The sequence below is a fragment of the Eleutherodactylus coqui genome, chromosome 5 (assembly GCF_035609145.1).
Source record: "Eleutherodactylus coqui strain aEleCoq1 chromosome 5, aEleCoq1.hap1, whole genome shotgun sequence".
In the NCBI taxonomy this organism is placed as follows: Eukaryota; Metazoa; Chordata; class Amphibia; order Anura; family Eleutherodactylidae; genus Eleutherodactylus; species Eleutherodactylus coqui.
Genome location: NC_089841.1, coordinates 179,026,168 through 179,044,171, shown reverse-complemented (window position 1 = coordinate 179,044,171; position 18,004 = coordinate 179,026,168). Strand labels below are relative to the sequence as shown.

Below are 18,004 nucleotides of genomic sequence, written 5' to 3'. Positions count from 1 at the left end.
TGTGGTCTTAAGGGCTATAGATCCACCTTCTGGCAGCACTACTGAAGTTTTTCAATTCTTTTTTTTTTCAGCCCATGGAGGCAGCAGTGTAGCTAAAATTTCATGGGCCTGCTGCAAATGTTTAGCTTGGGCCAATTAGAAAAACAAGGGAATTTCTTGCTCCTTCTATCGCATGTTAAGACAACTATTAGGCCACACAATGAGCCAGTTTTGCAGCACAAATTTCAGGCACGTGGCATGACCAAACACTTTTGTGCAGTTTAGTGTAATTCCACTACTTTAGATTGGGATGTTCAGATTTAAAAAAGAAAGGAAGGAAAAAAAGGCAATTGAAAAACTGTCACAAGTGGCCTAGAACTTTGCATTGCAGTCTATGCTAGCAAGGTCATATGCAACTTGCAACCAAAAATTCAACAGCGTTGTATTTTTTTTTTTGCAACAATTGCATCGCAGTCTTGAAGGGTCTCATGGCACAGCAGAACATGGCACAGTACTCTTCATGCTATGCAACCCAAATTAAACTATGTGAACAACCAGATAGAGCATTCATGTAAGACTAGAAGGGGGAAAAAAAATGAGTGAGCGCGTAGAACAAGGAGGCAGCAGCATCAATGGTGTAGAAAAAGGTTTTATTGCTCCATAATATGGCAACGTTTCGACTTAATCTAAGTCTTTTTCAAGCCTAATACATTGCCATGAACACACATCTTAGATGTGTATTAGGCTTGAAAAAGACTTAGATTAAGTCGAAACGTCGCCATATTATGGAGCAATAAAACCTTTTTCTACAATTTCTACACCGTTGATGCTGCCGCCTCCTTGGACACCATTGCATTTATTTGGGGTTGGGTTCATGACCCCACAGGTGGCTTGGCATACACAGATTGGAACCTCTGCACTTAAGTGCATGTGTTAGGTGTGCTGCGGGACTTTCCTATTCCTACTGAGTGCGTAGAACAGTGATGTAATCCACTGGGCCACTAAGAGGCGCACCTGACCCACTATGCATACAGGGAATCTGTGCCATTAAATTGGAGTTGGTGCAGCCCCTAACACCCCTTTAGCTTTCCACTTTATTTATTAAAGTGAAAAATTGTCAATTGCTCTTTGAAATTGCATTTATTCCCCTCTTTAAACGAGAGACAAAACTTATTTTCCATTTTATTTTTCATATGAAACACATACAGGAAAGGCAGGTGACCAAGTATTCTTGCTTACATTATACACTACATACAAAACTATGAAGCTTAGATTAAGCCCCCTTGTCCTCTGTAAGAAATTAAAAAAGCAGTTTTCACTTTGGATCAACAGCTTCCTTAGAATAAGCATAGGTCTCCGAAAAGGATAAATCAATAGAAGAGGGTGGGGGGAAACCAAAAAGAAAACCTCTCAGACTAAACACTTGCATATACATTTTAGATCTAAGGCCGCTTTCACACAACCAAGAAACTCTTGCAAGATGTGTGCGTTGTGAGACGCTCGGCTATGAACCCCATTCTTTTGAATAAAGACACAAGCAACATTTTCCCACACGAATCGCCGTGCTGAAAAAAATTCTGGCATGCTCTATGTTGCTGCATCGCCCATTAATTTAATGCATTGCATGGCTCTTACATGCCCTACGATGGGAGGTTTCCCATTGAAAGCAATGGAAACCACTTCCGATCCTCTATCATGTGTGGAACGCACGCCAGAGGATCAGAATTTCACAGATGTGGTGGGAGGCGTTTTTGCCTGATGGGGGGGAAAAATTTTTTTTATTTATTTAAATGCCTCACATCTGCAGGTAAAACGCAGGCTGCCGAGCACAATATCGGAGCAAATATCACTCGCCTGTGTGTAGGTAGCCTTAGGCAGGTGAGAAGGATGTATTTGCAAAATAATTTACTACAAATGGTGTTGTAGTAAATTATCACACATATCAGAGCATGGTCTTTTGCAGTTAACCATCTGTAACTCAGGTTTACGTTGTGCAGTTTGCTGTAGTTTTTCTAATGTGTCTTTAGACAACATAAGTTAAAGAAAAAGTTCTCCATATACCATGCCTTTCTCTTCTAGATCCACAGCAAAACGCCATTTAGATCCTTTGGACAAGTATAGGTCTGCAGCTTACCATATAGACTTTTATCACTTTCCATAGCCCCTTCTTCTATGGTACTGTGATGTAACTGAGGTGTCACAATACACTTCAAATAAGGGAGATGGAATAATACCTCCACAGTGCCACCTACTGGAAGGCAGCATTCCTTCAAGCCAAAGTTAGACTCTTTATACAAGCCTTGTAACAATGACTGGGAATTAAAAGCAAAGCCAGACTCCACGTACAGACAGCTATTTCAGGGTGTTTACCCTTCATCAGTGTACAGTAGGAGTTTGGCTTTGCTAGTGAGATGCCTGGGACGGGGGCAGAAACGCTATCTTTTCTCCTTAAGGAACCGTCTTGGGTGCTCTCCCTAAGGAGAAAAGATGGTGTTTTCGACACTGCACTTCAAACATTTGGGAAGTGAGTGCAGCACATAAGAACAAACACTTGTTTTATGTGGCTTAGGGTGCCTTCACACTTGCCAAAAAAAACCAAAACAAACAAAATAAACAACACACATTTGAGCGATGCGAGCATGAGTGAAAACGCAGAATTATGAAACCAATGATCTACAATGGTTTTATTCCCGTTTGCAATGTTTTCACTCATGCAATGTGGAGTGAAAATAAAAAGAAAAAAAGTTTGCAGCATGTCCCATCTTTCTGCGTTTTGCAAACTTTTTTTTCCCCATCTCCCACGTTTCCCTATAGAGTCTTCTTTTATTGCAACGCAATGAACTTACGATTTCTGTGTGATGCATTAACATTAGAAACTTCTATTGTCCATCACGAGAAAAATCACAAGCGCCAGTGATGGTTTTGCAAGAAAAAGCATTGCTGACGCTCAGACATCTCATGAGCCAAATTGCTATTTTGCCATGATTTTCTCACGACGATATCGCGATTGCCAATGTGAAGGAGCCCTTAGTTTGTAACAATTAACAAAAAACACTCGTGAGTTCGGGGGAGGGTTGGGGGAGTAGGCCCTGTGGTAAGATGCTCAAATGTATTCACACACACAAAAAAAGTACACTCTTTCTTTCATTAACAGAATCAGTACACTGCAGATCAGAAGCAAGACCTTTCCTCTTTTCCAAAAGCACATTTTTGCAAACGGACACACAGTTACAGAAAGAACATTCACACGGTTGGACAAGCTGCTGTATTATTGTGCGTATCATCAAGTCGGCTGTTCTAATAGTAAAGGCATGCCCTATATCCTACGAAAATGGCATTCCAAAGTGTCAAGATAGTTGGATGACAGGACAGACACTAGCCGCTGGCTGCTGCCTTCTCTTTATCTTGCTTTAGTCTGTAGTCCGCCAAGGCAGCTCTGATTGCATCTTCTGCAAGCACTGGAAAGAAAATGAGAGAGATTTAAGTCCAAGATAAAAAAAAAATATGGTTCAAGTACTGTGTAATGCTGGGTTCCCACAGGACGGCTTCACCATGGAAATCTCGCGGTTTTGCCGTAGCGATATACCACGAGATTTCTGTGGGATAAGCGCAGCTTTAAAACCCACGACACTTAGCCGCGGGATTTGTAGCGGCTTCACCGCATGCTTTTCCATTGCGGCCCGCTCTCCCATCAAGAGGAGCAAGGCTGCAACGAAAGAGAAAAAAAAAAAAAAAAGAATTGACCTGCTGCATCCCAGGATGGATTGTACGCCCCATGTGGATGAGATTTTTGACAAATCTCGTCCACATGGTTGGCTTATCCTGGGATAAGTGGTCGCAGGCGGATTTACCGCAGTGAAATTCCACGGCAAATCCGCCCCGTGTGAACCCAGCCTAAAAGTTTTAGGCAGGTGCAGAAAGAAATGCTGCAAAATAAGATTCTTTTCCCATAAACAGAAGGAATCTGATTGGCTCCAAGTTTATTCTGAAGCAGGACAACGACCCAAACATACAGCCAATGTCATTAACAACTGACTCAGTGTAGAGAAGAACAGGGAGTCCTAAGAGTGATGATGTGGCCCTGATCAAAACATCATCAAGTCTGTCTGGAATTACATGAAGAGACAGTTAGTTCTCCAGTAAGTTTGCAACCACCTCCCTGCTGAGCTCCTTCAAGAACTGTGTGCAAGTGTACTTGGAAGAACTGATGCTGTTTTGAAGACGAAAATGTGGTCACACCAAATATTGATTTGATTTACATTTCTCTTTTGTTTGTTCACTTTGCATTTTGTTAAATTGACCGAAAAATATTAAAACACTATTTTTTTAAATCACTTTCTTTCAAGCATTTTTTAACACACCTGTTAAAATAATTGCCTAGTACTGTACATACAGACTATTACTCAGACACACCCAACACTTGATAAAAAGAATGAGCCTTATCATTGTGAAGGGGGTCATAGATCAGTCTGTCCATACTAAGCCTGATTATTCTGACTTCACTGCATATGCCAAGAAACTCACGGTCTGCAGGAAACATGATAAATTAAAGGGATTGTCCATTTGTAAACTGTTAATGGCCTACCCTTAGGATAGGCCATCAATAGTAGATCAGCGAGGCTCCACCATCCGGTGAAGTCCTGCTGATCAGCTGTTCACTGGGCCACTGCGCTCATGCACGAAGCTGATTTCTGGGAGGAAGAAGACAGCTCCGTTCCTACTGCAGTGGCCAAGCTTGGTAATACAGGCAAAGTTCACACTGAAGTGAGTGGCTTGTAATACCAATAACCATTACTTATCTGTTAAATTCCTTGTTTGGGGGGGGAGGGGGCAGCATTCTGTTTTTTTTTTCTCTGTGTTAGTCTGGCATTTTTCCATACAACTTAAAAAAGGCCGGAATACAACAAAAAGCAAAGTTAAAATATCCCAAACAAAAAAGTGACGCCCGAAGGGGATGGCCAAAGCTGTGGACATTTTTTCTGTCATTGACCGAGTCTGTGTGCACTATTTTGGCCTTTTCTTTCTGTGCTTTTTTTGGTTTTAAAGTGCCGTTGTTTCATTATGACAAACAAAACTCTTGTATATTTCAGCAATTTAAGGGCATGTAACACAGGCCTATTAATTAAAGGCATGAGTGTTCATCTGCCCAATTATCAGTCTGCTGGAGTGTGCAAGTGATCAGCTGGCAAAGCAGTGGACGTTTCCCCAATGGAGCTGTAGTATCTCTATAATCAGTACAATTTTATCTGGGAAAGAAAACACTAACAATGACAGTTTCTAATTATAGAAAATAATTTATCTTACAAGAATAGCAGCCCTCGGAAAGAATGGGAAGGCCTGAAAATTGGAATCGCACTGCTTAAGTGCAAAGCATAAACAATTTTTGAAGGACAATACCGCCACCTGCAGGTCATTCTAAAAAAATTACAATTACAGAAGTTCCTACTGAATGTCATCAAGCACAAATTGTATACAAAAGAAATTTCAAAACTCAGACTCCTTTAAAATTATATTTTAGCCCCGCTATCAACGAGAGATAGGAGTGTAGTTTTTCAGGGACCGCTCCAAACCCAGGGTACTGTGCTGAAATACTTACTAGAACAGTGCAGCTTTACTGGAGGAAGGCAGAGCTCTTTGGCAATATCTGTGTTCTTGATTGTCATTGCCTCGTCAACCTATGAAGTGATGCAAGCTAATTATTCATATCTCAAACATAGCAAATTCTTTCCATGCCAGGATCAATGATCTGCATCCATAATCACGTATCAAAAAATGGGACTTGCTTTATTTAATTTGTTAAAAAGATACAAATACCCAAAACAAAGATACAGCACGGCCACGTGTGACATGCAAATTTCACCCCTCTGCTCCAAAGGAAGTGAAAATCACAGATGAAGTTGACATGGTGCAGATATATGCGCTACAGATCAATGTCCGGGCAAAAACATTCCATAGACTGTGGATAAGCTTTGTACAAATCTCATCCACAGTGTTGGTACTGGAATCCATTGTGGACTTTCAGCATGAAGTTTCCACAGCAGTTCTGCTACGTGTTCATCCACCCTTGTGCTTTTATAAGAAACTATATTAAGCTTGATGTAATAAACAGGAGCCGATTGCACATCACACCACGAAGGCCATGTTCAATTCAAATCTTTTATGTACTGTTAAAATACACAGAAACATCAATTTCCTAAGATATTTTAGCATACAGTTGAGATGTTCTATTTTGAGGTAAAACTAAGTGATGAAATATAAAAATTACCGTTTTCCCCTTCACCCATTCAGTTGCCAGGGAGCTGGAGGCAATTGCAGAACCGCACCCAAATGTTTTGAACCTGGCATCAGTTATTTTTCCGCTTTCATCCACTTCAATCTGCAAAATAACAAAACCACAGCATATCAGTTAGGTTATGAATTTGGTTCAAATTACTGTATATACTCGAGTATTAGCCGACCCGAGTATAAGCCGAGTCAATAAGCTTTACAACAAAAAAAACTGGTAAAACTTATTGGCTCGAGCATAAGCCTAGCTATACTGGAGTATATACACTAGGTAAAAAAAACAAAACCCGCAATACTTACCTCCCAGCCGGCGTCTGTGTCCCTGATGTGATGGTCTCCTCGGCGGTGCGGCATGCTGCTTCAGACTTCTCCCCACTGTCATCTCCCTGCTTGGCTTTGAATTCGACAGCGTTAGCGCTGTGTAAGTAAGCGCTGTGATTGGATCAAGCGCCAGCCAATCACAGCTGGCGCTCGATAAACCAATCACAGCCATTCAGTGATGTTATTCACAGTGTGATTGGCTGGCGCTCAATCCAATGATAGCGCTTACTTACACAGTGCTGATGGCGGGAGAATTCAAAGCAGAGCAGGGAGACGACAGCAGTGAGAAGTCTGAAGCAGCATGCCGCACCGCCGAGGAGACCATCACATCAGGGACACAGACACCGGCTGGGAGGCGAGTATTGCGTGTTTTTTTTTGTTTGTTTTTTTTAAAACTCCTCACTTGAGTATAAGCCAAGGGGGGATTTTTCAGCACACACAAAAAAATAAAATAAATAAATAAAAAAAATCTACTGAAAAACTCGGCTATATATGGTATATAGCCATTCTCGAAAGAGGTTGTCCAATGCCATGAACATTTTCTACACGATAATATCCAAAAGAGGCGGCAGCATCAACGGTGTAGAATTTGTAGAAAAGAATTTATTGCTCCATACAAAATGGCTTGAAAAAGACTTAAGATTAAGTCGAAACGTCACCATTTTTTATCATGTATATTTGGGGTTAGGTCTATGACCTTACAGGTGGCTTGGCATACTACTGCTGGACCCTCTGCACTAATGTGCATGCAGTAGGTGTGCTGCGGGCTTTCTCTATATAATACTTGATGAAATTTTCTACAAACTGCTTAAAATAATCTAACGATAAAAGTGCAGTAATACTCACTTTATCAACTCCTTATGAACTTCTAAACTAAAGGCCCATTTAGACAACGATTATCCCTCAAAAGCCATCTTTTGAGGGATAATCGTTGCGTGTAAATGTGCCCATCTTTCACTTTTCTGCCGAGGATTCTTCAGTGTAATAAGATACCTTATGAATAAATACATAGATGGACACAATTGATGTTTGTAATAAATAGGATGAAGAAAAAAAGAAAATATATATATATAAAAATTGTTTTTATCCTATTACAAACATCAATTGTGTCCATCTATGTATTTATTCATAAGGTATCTTATTACACTGAAGAATCCTCCCCAGAGAGTTATATGACAATGTATGAGGTGACTAGTGGCATGACATATTTGAAACGCTGCAGCATGTTATTCTTCATCCCAGTGAAGTCAATTAGGCTCGCTGGACCGTTCACCACGCCACCCGGAACGCATTATGCGCGAGCACCGGTGTGACGACAAACGTCACTCGGACGGCACAGCCCTAACACACCTATTGGAACGCACGTGCATTCCACAACTAGTCGGCGGGAATGATCCGTCCCGTCCCGTCCCCACGTCATCCACGAGCGCCGGCAGTAGAAGGACGGCCACTTGAACGGCACTTTCAATGCAAGTTCCCTATATATGCCTGCTTGTTGTATTTGTATGCCCTATGTGCTTGAAAAAGGCTACTGCGTTAGCCGAAACGTGTTGCACTCCAGCACCTTGCCTTCTTTTGGCCTGGGGGTCTCTTGCAAGGGACCCATCCTTCGTTTTTTTACCAATAAAGTGGAATCTTCATATGTGCACTCTGGCTGTGGACCCAGTGTGATTTACATCTACCAAGTGTTCCAGGACATTCAGAGGGGAGAGAGTCATTGGCCCCCCGCTAATCTTCCTCCCATCTGCCGGGTGAGTCTATTTCATCCTTCTGACTTAGTGTCTGAGCCCATAATTTGTTAGTACTAATGGTGTCACAGAAATGTTTAATGTGTAGCAATCACTCAATAGTGACCCTAAGCATAAGGTACCCAAGATCTACAAACCTGCAGTTTCATAACATCTCCACATGCCGGAGCACCCACTAAGCCAGTTCCAACGTTCTTTGCGTTCTTGTCCAGGGATCCAACGTTCCGTGGGTTCTCATAATGGTCGACAACCTGTAAGTATAAAATAGAGAATGCATTATTATGCTTGAGGAAATGGTTGCACAAGACCCCACTAGACTCATAAGCCCATGTGGGTTGCTTCTGAAGCAAAGCGGACGCATTCACTTACATTAGGAAGCAATATAGCAGGGTCATAGTGTGATCTGTGGGTGCAACACACGTCATGTGGCCAAAGTGCTGAGTAGCCAGAAAAACGGTTTGCTTAGGACTAGAGATTGTGTTTTTCCAGAAAGCCCACGAACAGACATGGCGCTCCTTGTCTAGTATTACATCGCACCCTCACACAAGTGAATGGGGCCGAAATGTAAAGCCAAACAGCCACAGGACAGATGCGGGCGCTTTCTGGAAAAACAGCAGATTCTTCATTAGTCTCATGGAGCGTGTGTGAGACATCCCCGAAAGGCTGCCGGTCACAACGCACAAAGGAATTCTGAAGGATGTAACCGCTGACATTGCCTTGGTGGTCCAGGACTTGTCTCACTTCAAAGCATAAAGCCTGTTGCACTGCATACTGACAGTAGCGTATACAATAAGTCTGTGCTCACAGGTCAATGATTTGCTGCAGACCTGCAATAGATTTCACCCTTTCAATTAATTCCAAATAAAGAGGTGAAATCTGCTACACATCTGCACCACAATCCACAGCAAATCAATGATATGGGGCTGCACCCCAGAGGCCGGCTGCACACGGGCAACATCTATGCGTTCCGAAACACACGAATATGCACTCCATTCTTTTGGATGGCGTCACACACAAAAGCGATGGTTTCCCGCATTGCAAGTCCTATCTTTGGGTGTGCCCTCCCATCACCCATTATTTTTAATGGGGCAGGCAAAGCATCATGGCACCATGTGCACACAAGTGCGATGCAAGGTCTCCCCATTGAAAACAAGGATCACCTACTACCCAGAAGCGGCACGAGGCAGTTTTGATATAAAAACACCTTGCTTACGCGGGGGAAAAAAACTGCACATTCCTGATTGCGATATCAGCCCTATAATTGAGCTTGGTGGGTGAAGTTAGACTTAGGGTGGTAAGCTTGAACATATAACCTGCATTTATTCTTAATTATTGGCATATGAGATCAAATGACTTCTCCCATCCGCACACAGGATCTTTGGAGTTCGGCCAGAGTGACCATTGGCTTCTTGGTCACCTCACTTACCAAGCTCCTTCGGTACTTGTGGGTTATCTGTCACCACTTTAATATACACCAGTCCATGTGGTCTTGCAGGTATTGCTTCGCTTATACCCCCTGAATGATGAGATTATTTGGGTTTAGGAGAAATAAAGAGTTTAACCCTTTCCAATCCACTGTCTGACGTCTAAAGACATTATGATTTAAGGCTGTACAGCTCCGATGTTGGAAGACGCCCGTCGGGGTTCTCTTACTGTATATTGCCAACCTCTCTGCTATCGGAGCCCATCCAACGTGTCATCTCATGCAGTACTGGCTTTAGCCAGCATATAGCGCTGTTGTATAATGGCAGAAAAAGAGTAAGCCCCCTAGGAAAACCAGGATAGAAATTGGATTGGAAAAGGTTAAAGGGGTTGTCCCGCGCCGAAACGGGGTTTTTTTTTTTTCAACCCCCCCCCCCCCCCCCCCCCGTTCGGCACGAGACAACCCCGATGCAGGGACGTACAGAAAGCTTACCAGGGCGCTTACCTTAATCCCCGCGCTCCGGTGACTTCTCTACTTACCTGTGAAGATGGCCGCCGGAATCCTCTTCCTCCGTGGACCGCAGCTCTTCTGTGCGGTCCATTGCCGATTCCAGCCTCCTGATTGGCTGGAATCGGCACGTGACGGGGCGGAGCTACACGGAGCCTGCATTCTGCACGAGCGGCTCCATTGAAGAGAGCAGAAGACCCGGACTGCGCAAGCGCGGCTAATTTGGCCATCGGAGGGCGAAAATTAGTCGGCACCATGGAGACGAGGACGCCAGCAACGGAGCAGGTAAGTAAAAAACTTTTTATAACTTCTGTATGGCTCATAATTAATGCACAATGTATATTACAAAGTGCATTAATATGGCCATACAGAAGTGTATAGACCCACTTGCTGCCGCGGGACAACCCCTTTAAGGGCTCCTGCTCACGGGCGGATGTTTGCTGTGGGAAGCTGCAGCAAATACCACCCGTTACTTCCTATGGAGATCTGCTGCCTCCTCGACACGAGTGGAAGTCAATAGCGATCTCCGTTCGTGGAGGAAAAAAAAAAATTATGGAAAGCGCAGCCCCACTGTCCATGAGCGAAGAAATAATAGAATTCTCCCCTCGCGGCCGGCAAATCACAGCTTGCTGTGATTTACTGCGATTCTCCACAGTGAGCCTGTCAGATAGGCTGACCGCGGAGATCTGTCGGCTGGCTTCTGCTCCCGGGCGGCGATCCACTGCCAGATACCGCAACGCCCGTGGGACAGGCAGCCTAAGAAAGTGTTTGTTTTTTTCCTTTACGCATATGTATTAGTAAAACATTTGTAAAGTTAATTTAAAAAGTGGTGACAGACAACCCACAGGCACCAAGCCTTCCCCCCAATTACTTTGTTTGTTGGGTCGGCCAGTTCTAGGAAGAGTCCTGGTTGTTCCAAACTTATTCCATTTAGGAATTATGGAGCCCACTGAGTTCTTGGGAACTTCCAGTGCAGCATAACTTTTGTCCCCTTCTCCAGATCTACGCCTCCACACAATCCTGTCTCTGAGCTCTACAGACAGTTCTTTCTTCCTCATGCCTTGGTTTTGGCTGATCTGCATTGTGAGCTGTCAGACCTTATTTAGACAGGGGTGTGTATAGTCATCTGAATTTACCCCAGGTGACTCCAATCAAAATGTAGAAACATCTCAGTGATGGTCCAAAGAAATGGGAGGCCCCAGAGCTAAACTGCAAGTATCATACCGGAGGGGCTGAAGACTTGGCAATGCAAAAGGTTACGAAGATTTTAAAGTTTTTCCTAAAAACCTAAGATTCTGTTGTCACTGTCATCATGGGAAAACTGGAATGGTCTGCGACTTCACAAGACCACAACATACAATGTAAGCCGGGCGAGGAGTCTGCAGACCGGGGGGAGGTCACACAGCGCCACTCATCGGTGACTGACATTACTGCAGCGCTATGGCGCCAGTCCCATCACTCAGCAGCCGACAATTACTCGTCACCACTGCACATCGCACCGGCCACCAAAGTGCCCTACCCAATATACGGTGCGAGCAGCCGTCAGCCCCCCTCCGCTCAGTGTACGGCCCATCCTCCGTCAGCCCCCCGCTCCGTGTACGGCCCATGGTCCGTCAGCCCCCCGCTCCGTGTAACACACTACCTTCTTGTGGTAGCCGGCACAGGGCACACGAATTTCCGGCACCGCACACCGGCTCCACGCCGAGCACAGCAGCCGCCCCACTCCGGCCATCGTGTCTCCCGACCTGTCAGGATAGGACAAACGGCGACGAGCTGAGGTGACTGTGTACGGAAGTCACGTGACGTGCTGTACCGCCTCACAAGGGGCCTGCGGGGTCACGTGATGGCGGGGCGGGGCTGGTCCTGTGTTATATAACGAATATGTACTGCGTCACTGGGTTGTTTACACGCGGTACATGCGGCTACTGGTATATACAGCGGCTGCGTATACCGGCCGTAAACAACTCGCTAGTATATATGCGGCCGTTGCTATATATATACGGGGGTGCTGGTATATATGCGTCCGTTGGTATATACACACGGGGTGCTGGTATATATGCGGCCGTTGGTATATACACGAGGTGCTGGTATATATGCGGCTGTTGGTATATATACGGGGGTGCTGGTATATATGCGGCCGTTGGTATATACACGGGGTGCTGGTATATATGCAGCCGTTGGTATACACGAGGTGCTGGTATATATGCGGCTGTTGGTATATATACGGGGGTGCTGGTATATATGCGGCCGTTGGTATATACACGGGGTGCTGGTATATATGCAGCCGTTGGTATACACGAGGTGCTGGTATATATGCGGCCGTTGGTATATACAAGGGGTGCTGGCGTATATGCGGCCGCTTGTATATACGGGGGTTCTGGCGTATATGCGTCCGTTAATATATACGGGGGGCTGGCGTATATGCGGCAGTTGGTATATACACGGAGTGCTGGTATATATGCGACCGTTGGTATATACACAGGGTGCTGGCATATATGCAGCCGTTGGTATATACACGGGGTGCTGGTATATATGCAGCCATTGGTATACACGGGGTGCTGGTATATATGCGGCCGTTGGTATATACGGGGTGCTGGTATATATGCGGCCGTTGGTATATGCGGGGTGCTGGTATATATGCGGCCGTTGGTATATATGGGGTGCTAGTATATATGCGGCCGTTGGTATATACGGGGTGCTGGCATATATGCGGCCGTTGGTATATACGGGGTGCTGGTATATATGCGGCCGTTGGTATATAAGGGGTGCTGGTATATATGCGGCCGTTGGTATACACGGGGTGCTGGCATATATGCGGCCGTTGGTATATACGGGGTGCTGGCATATATGCGGCCGTTGGTATATACACGGGGTGCTGGCATATATGCGGACGTTGGTATATACACGGGGTGCTGGCATATATGCGGCCGTTGGTATATACACGGGGTGCTGGCATATATGTGGCAGTTGGTATACACGGGGTGCTGGCATATATGCGACCGTTGGTATATACGGGGTGCTGGCATATATGCGGCCGTTGGTATACACGGGGTGCTGGCATATATGCGGCCGTTGGTATATGCGGGGTGCTGGTATATATGCGGCCGTTGGTATACACGCGGGGTGCTGGTATATATGCGGCCGTTGGTATACACGCGGGGTGCTAGTATATATGCGGCCGTTGGTATACACGCGGGGTGCTGGTATATATGCGGCCGTTGGTATACACGCGGGGTGCTGGTATATATGCGGCCGTTGGTATACACGCGGGGTGCTGGTATATATGCGGCCGTTGGTATATACACAGGGTGCTGGTAGATATGCGGCCGTTGGTATACACGGGGTGCTGGTATATATGCGGCCGTTGGTATACACGGGGTGCTGGTATATATGCGGCCGTTGGTATACACGCGGGGTGCTGGTATATATGCGGCCGTTGGTATACACGCGGGGTGCTGGTATATATGCGGCCGTTGGTACATACACAGGGTGCTGGTAGATATGCGGCCGTTGGTATACACGGGGTGCTGGTAGATATGCGGCCGTTGGTATACACGGGGTGCTGGTATATATGTGGCCGTTGGTATACACGGGGTGCTGGTATATATGCGGCCGTTGGTATACACGCGGGGTGCTGGTATATATGCGGCCGTTGGTATATACGGGGTGCTGGTATATATGCGGCCGTTGGTATATGCGGGGTGCTGGTATATATGCGGCCGTTGGTATATATGGGGTGCTAGTATATATGCGGCCGTTGGTATATACGGGGTGCTGGCATATATGCGGCCGTTGGTATATACACGGGGTGCTGGCATATATGCGGACGTTGGTATATACACGGGGTGCTGGCATATATGCGGCCGTTGGTATATACACGGGGTGCTGGCATATATGTGGCAGTTGGTATACACGGGGTGCTGGCATATATGCGACCGTTGGTATATACGGGGTGCTGGCATATATGCGGCCGTTGGTATACACGGGGTGCTGGCATATATGCGGCCGTTGGTATATGCGGGGTGCTGGTAAATATGCGGCCGTTGGTATACACGCGGGGTGCTGGTATATATGCGGCCGTTGGTATACACGCGGGGTGCTGGTATATATACGGCCGTTGGTATATACACAGGGTGCTGGTAGATATGCGGCCGTTGGTATACACGGGGTGCTGGTATATATGCGGCCGTTGGTATACACGGGGTGCTGGTATATATGCGGCCGTTGGTATACACGCGGGGTGCTGGTATATATGCGGCCGTCGGTATATACAGGATGCTGGTATATATGCGGCCGTTGGTATACACGGTGTGCTGGTATATATGCGGCCGTTGGTATACACGGGGTGCTGGTATATATGCGGTCGTTGGTATATACGCGGAGTGCTGGTATATATGCGGCCGTTGGTATATACACGGGGTGCTGGTAGATATGCGGCCGTTGGTATACACGGGGTGCTGGTATATATGCGGCCGTTGGTATACACGGGGTGCTGGTATATATGCGGCCGTTGGTATACACGGGGTGCTGTTATATATGCGGCCGTTGGTATACACGGGGTGCTGGTATATATGCGGCCGTTGGTATATACGCGGAGTGCTGGTATATACGCGGCCGTTGGTATACACGCGGGGTGCTGGTATATATGCGGCCGTTGGTATACACGCGGCTGTTGGTATACACACGGGGTGCTGGTATATATGCGGCCGTTGGTATACACGCGGGGTGCTGGTATATATGCGGCCGTTGGTATATAGGGGGTGCTGGTATATATGCGGCCGTTGGTATACACGCGGGGTGCTGGTATATATGCGGCCGTTGGTATATACGGGGTGCTGGTATATATGCGGCCGATGGTATATACACGGGGTGCTGGTATATATGCGGCCGTTGGTATATACACGGGGTGCTGGTATATATGCGTCCGTTGGTATATACACACGGGGTGCTGGTATATATGCGGCCGTTGGTATATACACGAGGTGCTGGTATATATGCGGCCGTTGGTATATACGGGGTGCTGGTATATATGCGGCCGTTGGTATATACACGGGGTGCTGGCATATATGCGGCCGTTGGTATATACATGGGGTGCTGGTATATATGTGGCCGTTGGTATATACACGGGGTGCCGGTATATATGCGGCCGTTGGTATATACACGGGGTGCTGGTATATATGCGGCCGTTGGTATATACACGGAGTGCTGGTATATATGCGGCCGTTGGTATATACACGGGGTGCTGGTATATATGCGGCCGTTGGTATATACACGGGGTGCTGGTATATATGCGGCCGTTGGTATACACGGGGTGCTGGTATATATGCGGCCGTTGGTATACACGCGGGGTGCTGGTATATATGCGGCCGTTGGTATATACGGGGTGCTGGTATATATGCGGCCGTTGGTATATGCGGGGTGCTGGTATATATGCGACCGTTGGTATATATGGCGTGCTAGTATATATGCGGCCGTTGGTATATACGGGGTGCTGGCATATATGCGGCCGTTGGTATATACGGGGTGCTGGTATATATGCGGCCGTTGGTATATATGGGGTGCTAGTATATATGCGGCCGTTGGTATACACGGGGTGCTGGCATATATGCGGCCGTTGGTATATACGGGGTGCTGGCATATATGCGGCCGTTGGTATATACGGGGTGCTGGTATATATGCGGCCGTTGGTATATACACGGGGTGCTGGCATATATGCGGCCGTTGGTATATACACGGGGTGCCGGTATATATGCGGCCGTTGGTATATACGGGGTGCTGGCATATATGCGGCCGTTGGTATATACGGGGTGCTGGCATATATGCGGCCATTGGTATATACGGGGTGCTGGCATATATGCGGACGTTGGTATACATGGGGTGCTGGTATATATGCGGCCGTTGGTACATACACGGGGTGCTGGTATATATGCGGCCGTTGGTATATACACGGGGTGCCGGTATATATGCGGCCGTTGGTATATACGGGGTGCTGGCATATATGCGGCCGTTGGTATATACGGGGTGCTGGCATATATGCGGACGTTGGTATACACGGGGTGCTGGTATATATGCGGCCGTTGGTATATAGGGGGTGCTGGTATATATGCGGCCATTGGTATATACACGGGGTGCTGGTATATATGCGGCCGTTGGTATATACACGGAGTGCTGGTATATATGCGGCCGTTGGTATATACACGGGGTGCTGGTATATATGCGGCCGTTGGTATATACACGGGGTGCTGGTATATATGCGGCCGTTGGTATACACGGGGTGCTGGTATATATGCGGCCGTTGGTATACACGCGGGGTGCTGGTATATATGCGGCCGTTGGTATATACGGGGTGCTGGTATATATGCGGCCGTTGGTATATGCGGGGTGCTGGTATATATGCGGCCGTTGGTATATATGGGGTGCTAGTATATATGCGGCCGTTGGTATATACGGGGTGCTGGCATATATGCGGCCGTTGGTATATACGGGGTGCTGGTATATATGCGGCCGTTGGTATATATGGGGTGCTAGTATATATGCGGCCGTTGGTATACACGGGGTGCTGGCATATATGCGGCCGTTGGTATATACGGGGTGCTGGCATATATGCGGCCGTTGGTATATACGGGGTGCTGGCATATATGCGGCCGTTGGTATATACACGGGGTGCTGGCATATATGCGGACGTTGGTATATACACGGGGTGCTGGCATATATGCGGCCGTTGGTATATACACGGGGTGCTGGCATATATGTGGCAGTTGGTATACACGGGGTGCTGGCATATATGCGACCGTTGGTATACACGGGGTGCTGGCATATATGCGGCCGTTGGTATACACGGGGTGCTGGCATATATGCGGCCGTTGGTATATGCGGGGTGCTGGTATATATGCGGCCGTTGGTATACACGCGGGGTGCTGGTATATATGCGGCCGTTGGTATACACGCGGGGTGCTGGTATATATGCGGCCGTTGGTATATACACAGGGTGCTGGTAGATATGCGGCCGTTGGTATACACAGGGTGCTGGTATATATGCGGCCGTTGGTATACACGGGGTGCTGGTATATATGCGGCCGTTGGTATACACGCGGGGTGCTGGTATATATGCGGCCGTTGGTATATACGGGATGCTGGTATATATGCGGCCGTTGGTATACACGGTGTGCTGGTATATATGCGGCCGTTGGTATACACGGGGTGCTGGTATATATGCGGTCGTTGGTATATACGCGGAGTGCTGGTATACATGCGGCCGTTGGTATATACACGGGGTGCTGGTAGATATGCGGCCGTTGGTATACACGGGGTGCTGGTATATATGCGGCCGTTGGTATACACGGGGTGCTAGTATATATGCGGCCGTTGGTATACACGGGGTGCTGTTATATATGCGGCCGTTGGTATACACGGGGTGCTGGTATATATGCGGCCGTTGGTATATACGCGGAGTGCTGGTATATACGCGGCCGTTGGTATACACGCGGGGTGCTGGTATACACGCGGCCGTTGGTATACACGCGGCTGTTGGTATACACGCGGCTGTTGGTATACACACGGGGTGCTGGTATATATGCGGCCGTTGGTATACACGCGGGGTGCTGGTATATATGCGGCCGTTGGTATATACACGGGGTGCTGGTATATATGCGGCCGTTGGTATATACGGGGTGCTGGTATATATGCGGCCGATGGTATATACACGGGGTGCTGGTATATATGCGGCCGTTGGTATATACAC

The 18,004-nt window shown here is 46.9% G+C and overlaps 1 protein-coding gene across 1 annotated transcript; it reads right to left on the bottom strand.

The window, feature by feature from the left end:
* Nucleotides 1–1,149: 1,149 nt before the first annotated feature.
* On the bottom strand, nucleotides 1,150–12,080 carry ISCU (iron-sulfur cluster assembly enzyme). The gene is made up of 5 exons (XM_066603839.1): nucleotides 11,906–12,080; nucleotides 8,471–8,584; nucleotides 6,245–6,355; nucleotides 5,576–5,654; nucleotides 1,150–3,437 (listed from the first exon to the last, which is right to left on the bottom strand). The coding sequence occupies exons 1-5, from the start codon at nucleotides 11,993–11,995 to the stop codon at nucleotides 3,355–3,357; spliced, it is 477 nt and encodes a 158-aa protein (XP_066459936.1). The 5' UTR covers nucleotides 11,996–12,080; the 3' UTR covers nucleotides 1,150–3,354.
* Nucleotides 12,081–18,004: the final 5,924 nt, after the last annotated feature.

Coding starts and splice junctions, on each gene's coding strand:
- ISCU (XM_066603839.1), bottom strand. CDS start 11,995: ATGGCCGGAGTGGGGCGGCTGCTGTGCTCGGCGTGGAGCCGGTGTGCG. Junction 5,655..6,244: donor AATGGGTGAAGGGGAAAACG/GTAATTTTTATA, acceptor ATCACTTCATAG/GTTGACGAGGCAATGACAAT. Junction 3,438..5,575: donor AGTAAAGCTGCACTGTTCTA/GTAAGTATTTCA, acceptor TTTTCTTTCCAG/TGCTTGCAGAAGATGCAATC.